At 40.0% G+C, this 8,985-nt stretch overlaps 1 protein-coding gene across 1 annotated transcript in view; it reads right to left on the reverse strand.

The window, feature by feature from the left end:
- LOC104275044 (zinc finger protein 474-like) overlaps positions 1 to 8,318 on the reverse strand; it is a 21,080-nt gene extending 12,762 nt beyond the window's left edge. The window contains exons 1-2 of the mRNA XM_009870882.1: positions 7,903 to 8,318; positions 3,433 to 3,523 (exon numbers count right to left, since the gene is read on the reverse strand). Of these exons, the coding sequence (XP_009869184.1) occupies positions 3,433 to 3,523; positions 7,903 to 8,318 (507 nt within the window). The remainder of the gene's footprint in view (positions 1 to 3,432; positions 3,524 to 7,902) is intronic.
- Positions 8,319 to 8,985: the final 667 nt, after the last annotated feature.

Consider the following 8,985-nt stretch of genomic DNA (forward strand, 5'->3'; position numbering starts at 1 on the left):
TTCTTCTTTGACTTTTAGTTTTGCATGATCCTGAAAGAAATTAAATGAGTACAGATTAATAAACACAATCTCTCTTGTTAAGGTCACCAACAATGGTTTGTCACAAGGATCAGTTTACCTTACTACTCTGCCATATTTTAAGTAGCAGACAAGTATCATCAAATATATTCTACTACTAATGATGAGCTGAACAAGGTAAATCTGAAAATCTAGTTTCAGAGGGGGTAAAGTCATGAAGGATGTGAAAGAAGATGAGTTGCACAAACTGAAGCTGCTGAAATATTGAGTATAATCAATATGTTTTATTTTCAGCTGTGGACAGAACTGATATTTCTGACACAATCTTTAAGTTCTAAGCTATTTATGCACAGGAGAGATTAATAAAATGGAGTAAGTTTATCAATAAGGGATGATGAGAGGCTTTCAGGGCTGGAGCACATACCACATAAGAAGATAAGGGTACTGTGTTTGCTATCAAGAAGATAGTTCTAAACATACTTCACTTTTTTCAATTTGCAGTCTGTCCCTGTATATGGACAATTTTGTGTTGTGTCACTTGTGTTCTTTACTCCCAGAAACAATCTTTTGTGCTGGTCCTCCAAGGACCAGAAGATAAAATTCAGACTATAAGCATGTTATGGTGGAGGTTATTGTTTTCCTGCAAAAATACAAAATAACTAGCAGACTAGCTTTAGTTATAAGCAAGCAAGAGGTTGCATAGACAGGTGACTGCCAAGGACAGCAAGGCCACCGTTGTCTATCTATAAAAGAAAAAACCCCTTGATCAATGCTTATTTTGCCACTAAGGCATAGTGGACATTGTTCTGGGTTTGTCAGCTCCTCCTTTGATTTAAAAGTCACCTTGCCCTTACTGAATATTCCAAACTTTATCACAATCCCACAAATTTTTGGGGTGTTCCTAACTCCTAAACTTACCTCCCCAGAGATCCCAGTGACCCATGTCAGGTCACTTTCTCTGCTGCCTCCAAATGAACTGCTTTTTTATCATGTCACTATGGAAGACTTTGGACCCACTCAACAGCCTTTTCACCCTTGTCACTCTCACCTCTGAACCCTGGGCCTGACTTTTACTACACCCAAGGGCAAGGTCACAGTTTTGTCGTTACCCTTGAGATGACAAACTTAAACTTAAACTTTGCTTGTGCCACTGAGGAGCACTGAGCTGATTTTAAGTGCCTTATAAACATTCTAGGGGATATCTTAAGGGCACGGGCAACAATGAAAAAACAAGTTGTCACCAGGTTTGCTGCAATCATATTGCTTGCTTAAATATTCACAAAGCTCAATATTCCAGGGACACTTGTGACACTTTCTCATTTTATGAAATCTCCTGTGAAGCTCAGCTTTGTTCGTACACAAATTGGAAGATGTGAAGACCATCAGAGCCAATCTGTGATTTGTACTGGAACAAATCTCTGTGAACAAGTATGTTGCAGTTAGCTGCTAAAAATAAAACTCTTGAGGGACATTACACTTAGCAGTCAAAATTAACACCTACTCCAAAGCTCCTAGATAACTGCAGTCTGTGGAAAAAATATAGTTAAGTAAAAGGCTGTAGCATCCTCTAATGCCTGAAGCTATCAGTTAAGTGTATGTTAAAGGATACAAAAAACTGTAGCAATGGAATATTTTGTTTCAGATATCAAAAAATTTTTTCTGTCTGACTCCTACACAATGTATAATTGTGAAATATCCTGTAGGAAAGCATACTAGAAACCAACACAGGAACAAAAGTTGCAAGTAATTTGGACAGTAGCGATTGATATTTGGGCAGCTAGCAGGCTTCAGAATGTTGTTACTCTGTTTCAAAGAAATATTTTTTGCCATCAGCAGCAATGCTTCCTTAACATAAAAACCTTTGCTGTGTATAAAGTATTACAAAAGCAATTTGTACAACAAATCCCAAAGCCTTTCCCTTGCTTTCCTTTTACAAGGCCTAAATTTTCTGATCTTAACTTCACAGAAGGCTGCTCAATTTGCACCACAACTTGCCACTGCAGGATTTTGCCAGTTTCCACCAGGTCATGCTTCTGATTCAGTTAGGTGAATGGTTCAACAGTATGTGAAATCTAAATTTGCAAACTAGCATTGAGGCTACTCTACCTAAAAGACTGAGATAGTTTCCGAGGAGGGTGGCCTGTTGGATGAATCCAAGTTGGGAAGTAGCCAAGCTCTTTAGGAGGATGAAGGGAATGGAGAGCCAAGGAAATATTAAAGGGTCATGAAGGCAGGGGAGATAAGGGTTATTGGACGGTCACAGGAAGGGAGCATCAGAAAGTTCAGCTCCATTTCAGGGAACTTCTGAACTTTGCAAGGTTTTATTTATATCCTATTTATTGATTTATGTCAAAACTATAATTTCTGTTACCTGAGAGGATTCTTAAAGCAACAGTGGACACCGAACTGCCTGCCACATGAAGAATTTTAGATGACTAAATCTGTTACCATTATAAATGAATCAATCAATAAAAGATACTATAAACAACCTATTAAAAATATAACCTATTGTTGAATTTCTAAGTTTGCTATTGTAAAAACTTCAGAAGAGAATTATGCATTACACCATTTGGTCTCTATTTGTTCCTGCCAAGCTGACCATAATTGTTTGGAAACTTCCTATAAATTTAGTGTAAAATGACAAGACACAAGAACAGTTAAAATCTTTTCTCAAGCTCAGTGGTAAAGATATGGAAGTAAATCAGGATTGGAATTTGATATTCCTTTTCAAAACATAAAACTTTCTTAGTTTTTTCTTTTAAAAATGTTGAAACATATTATTTAATAAATTGGGAAGATATAATTGATCATTTCATATAGCTGTGGGAAAACATGTGATTCCAGTGAGTACAATACTTAAAAAACAATCTCATGAATTGCAGTGACAGGGCACTTGCAACTAATGGATGGGTTCAATTTAATTAAAAGCAAGTGAAATACTACAGTTAGTTCAGCATCAGGATGACAGCTTCACTTTATTTTTTATCCAAAATAGAACAGTATGACAAAGAGTGCAAATGGCTCAGGATATCTCTTATCTTCTTGTCCTGAAGAGGGAACTGGAACCCCCAAAACAGTTTTTAAGCTTATCCTAACCAGAAATCACAACAATTGCATTATTATCCAGCAGTAATGCTGCCTTCTTTGAGCTGCCATGTGTGATTCAACCTATGCAGGCAAGAGGAAATTTATTCCCTGAAATGGCCTTCTTTATGTCTTCTTTCATGTCAGTGTTGGAACTTGGAAGCAAAGTTGACACATATGTTTGCTATTTCCTGTATGCAGCCCGTTTCTGGAGAGTGACCCTCTCTGTTTTTCATCTCTCTCGATTCTCTCATGTAAACAATTCCTCAAAACCCATTATAAGGTCATTTTATAAGTCTGGATTCCTTGACTGAATTGAACAAAACATACTTGAGCTAGCTGGGGGATTAAATTGGCTGTTTCCAATGAATCCTCAACACTACTGCTTTTGACTTGGTTAGAATTCCACATGGAGACCTCTCTGTTGAAAAAAATAGAGTTTACCGTGTGGAAGAACACATTGCATGAAGCCTACTGCTTCCAGGACACAACCATGCTTATTCAATGAACAAAATATAGGACCTATTGTGACAACCTGGAAATCTCTTTAGGTACAGTTTATGAATGCCAACTGATAGCACGGTCTCTTCATGTGCAGCTATATCAGGCTGTAAACTCTTTTAAAACAATATGAATGGCTTACTGTCGCTGTTCTGAACTGCCAGCACAGACAGGGACAAGATAAATCCTTGCACCAGATAAACACAGAGCTAAAACAAATGTCACCGAGCTTTCATGCCTATACATCTAAAAGAAATACCCTTTGGATGTGCTTCACTCCTCCTATAAGGACAGAAAATTTTCATGTCCAGATTTAGGAGGAAGGGCCACAAACAAGAAGAATAAATAGTGGGAACAAATGATTCCTTTATTATTTTTTAAATAATGCTGGATAAAGCTATGAAAAGGATTTATATTAAGTAGTTGCTGGAGGTAGGAGGGGCTTACAGTTATGAGAATGTCTGCATAGGTTGCTCTGCCTGAGCATGTATATGATAGGCCACAGAGATACATTAAATAGGGGGAGAAACATATGGCTCCAAAATGGTGTCATAGAATCATAGAATCACAGAATAGTTTTAGTTGGAAGAGACCTTCAGGATCATCAAGTCCAACCTTTGTCCTAGCCCTATTAACTTCACTAAACCATGTCCCTGTCTCTTAGACACCTCCAGAGATGGTGACTCAACCACCTCCCTGGGCAGCCTGTTCCAATGCCTGACAACTCTCTCAGTAAAGAAATTCGTCCTAATATCTAACCTGAACCTCCCCTGGCACAACTTCAGGCCGTTTCCTTTGTCCTATCACTCTCCACTAGGAAGAATAGACCAACTCCCGTCTAACTACAACCTCCTTTCAGGCAGTTGTAGAGAGCAATAATGTGTCCTCTTCTCCAGGCTAAACAGCCCCAGATCCCTCAGCCGTTCATCACAGGACACATGCTCCAAATCCTGTACTAGATTGGTAGCCTGCCTCTGTACCCTCTCCAGCACCTCAATGTCCTTCTTGCAGTGTCATCCAGATAAAACAGTGTGGTGGAAGCCTAGCTATGGGTTCAGGCTGTCAGTGTCAAAAAAGAATAAACTAATTTTAGCTTGCAAAAAGATACTGGTTAATCCAGTATCTTGGATTCAAGAGTACTTGGCTGTATAAGCAGTTATTTATGCAAACCTATGCTTCCCTGAGAAGCTCTCCCTTTGTTTGCCTTCAGTACTACACTCAATGTTGTGTACTCATTTTGCCTGTTCTTCAGTCAGTGCCTGGAGTCATAATCCTTGTGTTTGTGACATCATAGTTGCTGCAATGTGCATCATTTAGTAAAGATAATTCATGTAAACTGGACTAAATTCACAAGTATCCTAAAAGAAAACTTATTTCAATTGTAACACCTAACTTTACTGTTACATGGATTACAAATGTCTCAAAGAGCTTCGAAGTTCTTTGAAAGCTTATAGTAACAACAAGTAACAACTTCTTGCACTACAGTAGTACCCAGAGATCTTGGTTTCTCAATCTGGGCTGGACTGTGTAAAAAGGAGAAAAACCTATTCTAAGAGGACAAAAGATATAGAAAGAGAGAGATTAAGCAAACTGCTGAGGATAACACAGTAAATCAAAATTAGTAGAAAATTAATTTTCTAATGCCCCAACACTAAACCAGTCTGGTTACAGGATCTTTGACGCACAACTTTGGAGTCAGCATAAAGGTAAGCCTTTTTTTCTCACTTGTACTTAGTTTTCATTACACTTACATATAAAAGAGGTGTCAGAAAGGACCAAACTGACATCTTGCGCTGAGTACCAAAAAGCCTTGCTTCAGGCTCTTTCCAAATGAAATGTTTTCTATGAGGCTTCTTGTTGTTCTTTAAGTGAAAACAAATGAAATGAAACCATCATCTTAAGCTGTTTTTTCTCCTGTGTTAAATGTTGTTTTGTACTGTTCAATTATAAATAATTTTAGAAATCTGTTAAAATAAAGTACTCAAACATAGGTTGGACAAAAATATTGGGTAATTTGTACTATCTTACTGTTGGATCTGCTTTTCACTGAAAGATAAAAGGAAAAAAAAAAAGCATTCTTATGTTTCCAACAGTATTTTTAGCAAATTAACCACATATTAAAACCCTCACATTTTTCCAGCTCAGCACTGCATTTTCTCCACAGTTCCTGGCTGGAGAAGTCTCATTTGATTACTCCTAGAGACTGATCTTTTCCTTCAGTCATATGGAAAGAATAATCTATTATTTGATTAGACATAAAGGCCACTGAGATGTAAGAAATCCATAGATTTCTAAGTTAGGATGATTTATCTTGCCATAGCTGAGCACTATCCATGCATCCTCCTATCTCGAAAAACGATTTGCAAGGTCTCAACACACAAGTATTGGTGTATAACCCCCACTTCTGGCAGCTTACAGACTTTGTAAGTCTGTGAAATCTAACATCACAGCAGCCTGGCTTAAGTGTCTTATGAGTAATGCACACTCAGAAACATCCAAGTATGAAGCTTATTTGATCAGAGGATCAGCTGCATATATAGCAGTACCTTTTCCCCTATACTATCTGCAGCACAGAGGCTGGTGGTTATGCCTTCATTAAACATGGATGCCATCAGCTAAAAGGTGAGAATACTCAAAACCAAATGTACCCGGTTAAAGAGGCACTGGTTTCTCGTGCATACAAATGGGCTAAAACTGTCTGGAAGTTTTCTAAAAAAACCCCATTTTTCCCATTGTTTGAAGTGTCAGTTAGATGAATCTAAAACTTCCTTCAAAGATGTACATGTATTAGTTACACAAGAATAAGAAATCACTATTATGTATGTGTGTGCAAAGAATGTAAGAGAATCATAGAAATCACAGAATCATAGAATCAAAGGACAACTAGAGATCACCTACTCCAACGCTCCTGCCAAAGCAGGATCATTTAGGTCAGGCCACATGGGAACACATCCAGGCAGGTTTTGAATGTCTCCAGAGGAGACTCCACAACGTCTCTGGGCAGCCTGTGCCAGTGCTCTGTCACCCTCACAGTAAAGAATTTTCTCCTCCTGTTGAGGCAGAACTTCCTGTGTTCTAACTTAATCCCATTATTCCTTGTCCTATTACTGGGAACCACTGAAAAGAGACTGCCTTCTTCCTCTTGACACCCATTCCTTAGATAGTTTTACACATTGATAAGATCACCTCTCAGCCTTTTCTTTGCAAGACTAAACAGCCTCAGTTTTCTCAGTTTTTCTTCACAGAAGAGATGTTCAAGTTCCTTGATCATCCTCATAGCTCTCTGTTGGACTCTCTCCAGTAGAACTCTGACTCTCTTGAATTAGGGAGCCCAAAACTGGACACAGTATTCCAGGTGTGGTCTCACCAGGGCAGGGTAGAGAGTGAGGAGAACCTCCCTAATGCACTGCAGGATCCCATTGGCCCTCTTGGCCACAAAGGCACACTGCTGTCCCATGGACAACTCACTGTCCACTAGGACTCCAAGGTCTTTCTCCACAGGGCTGCTTTCCAGCAGGATGACCCCTAAACTGTACTGATGCCTGGTGTTATTGTTTTCCCCCCCCCCCCCCCGGACTATACACTTGTCCTTACTGAACTTCATGAGGTTCACATTTGCCCAGCTCTCCAGCCTGCCTAGATCTCATTGGGTAGTAGCACATTGTTCTGGTGTGCCAGTTAGCCACCCAACCCCCAGCCCTGCCCCAGTTTTGTAACATCAGTGACCCTCATCCAGGTCGCTGATGTAGATACTGAACAAAACTAGACCCAGTACTGATCCCTGGGGAACACCACTGATCACAGGCCTCCAACTTGACTCTGTGCCGCTGAGCACAACCCTCTGAACTCTGCTGCTGAGCTAGTTCACAATCCACTTCACAGGCCAGTCAGCGGTCCCACATTTCTTGACTTTATCTATGAGGATGTTATGGGGGACAGTGTCAAAATCCTTACTGAAGTTGAGGTATATGACATGCATTGCTCTCCCTTCCTAAACCCATTTGATAGAGGGATATCAGATTAGTCAAGCAAGATTTCCTCTTAGTAAAACCATGGTGGCTGCTTCTGATAATCTTATTTTCTTCCATTTGGTTAGAGATGCCCTTCAGAATGAGCTGCTCCATCACCTTTCCAGGGATGGAGGTGAGGCCGACTGGTTTGTAGTTGCCTAAATCCTCCTTCTTGCTCTTTTGAAGACTGGAGTGACATTGGCTTTCTTCCAGTCCTGACACATCTCCCATTCTCTATGATTTTTCAGAAACTATGGAGAGGGGCTCAGCAACAAGATCAACCAGCTACCTCAGCACACGTGGATGCACCTCATCAGAGCCCATGGATTTGTGCATTTTCAGTTGCTCCAAGTGGTCTCTAACCCAGTCCTCACTGACTAGTAGAGAGTCTTCCTCACTCCAGTTTTGTTCCCTTACTTCCAGTGACTGGGATTCCTGAGGGCTAGTTTTAGGAGAAAAGAAGGCATGCCACAATTCTGCCATCCCTGCATCCTCTGTTATCATATCTTCCACGTCATTTAGCAATGGACCCACTTTTTTCCTATTCTCACTTTTCTCATTGATGTATTTGACAAAGTTATTGTGTTCTTTCACCTCCCTAGCCAGATTAAGTTCCAAGAGAGCCTTAGTCTTTCTTGTTGAGTCTCTACATATTCTGGCAGCATTTCTATAATCCTCCCAATTAACCAGACCCTTTTTCCACATGTTGTAAACTTCCCTCTTCCATTTGAGTTTTTCCAGGTGCTTCTTGCTTATCTCCTGCCTCCTCTACTCAAATGAATGAGCTTTCTGTATGACTCTGATAAAAACTATTTAGGGTGTTCACTGTGACAAAAGAATCAACTAGTCAAAGGTTTTTGTAATTGTCCTCTGAGCTTTTAAAATGTCCACATCTTTCTTTGAAACTGATTCTCTTCCCATCTTTAGGGGTGTCGAGGATTGGGGCTGGGCCGGGCACTGAACACTGACAGACTCTCTATAACCTCCTCTGCCTCCCCCAAAACAGGAAGAGAAACGGAATAAAGCAGAGTGACTTACATATATTGGAAAAGAAAACTAAAAGAGCTGTAAGAAAAGAGCAGTAGAAATAATAGGGAAATAATAAAAATAGGGAACTATATATAAATATATACAAATCTGTTATCGAACCCAGCTCCTCTCTGATAGCAATCCCTACTGGTGCTGCAGAGCAGATGGCACCGGGGAAGCCCCAGGCTCAGTGACAGAGGGGAGCTGGGTATGGGAGCTGGATTCAGGAACTCAGGATTGGGATCAAAGGCAGAAGATCAGATGGAGTGCCCCCTGGATGCCGTCCATTGAAGAAGAGACAAAATGAGGCCTAAATCCTTGTGATCTCTCAGTTTTATACTGA

Source organism: Apaloderma vittatum, unplaced genomic scaffold (genome assembly GCF_000703405.1).
Source record: "Apaloderma vittatum isolate BGI_N311 unplaced genomic scaffold, ASM70340v1 scaffold12066, whole genome shotgun sequence".
NCBI classification, from domain to species: domain Eukaryota; kingdom Metazoa; phylum Chordata; class Aves; order Trogoniformes; family Trogonidae; genus Apaloderma; species Apaloderma vittatum.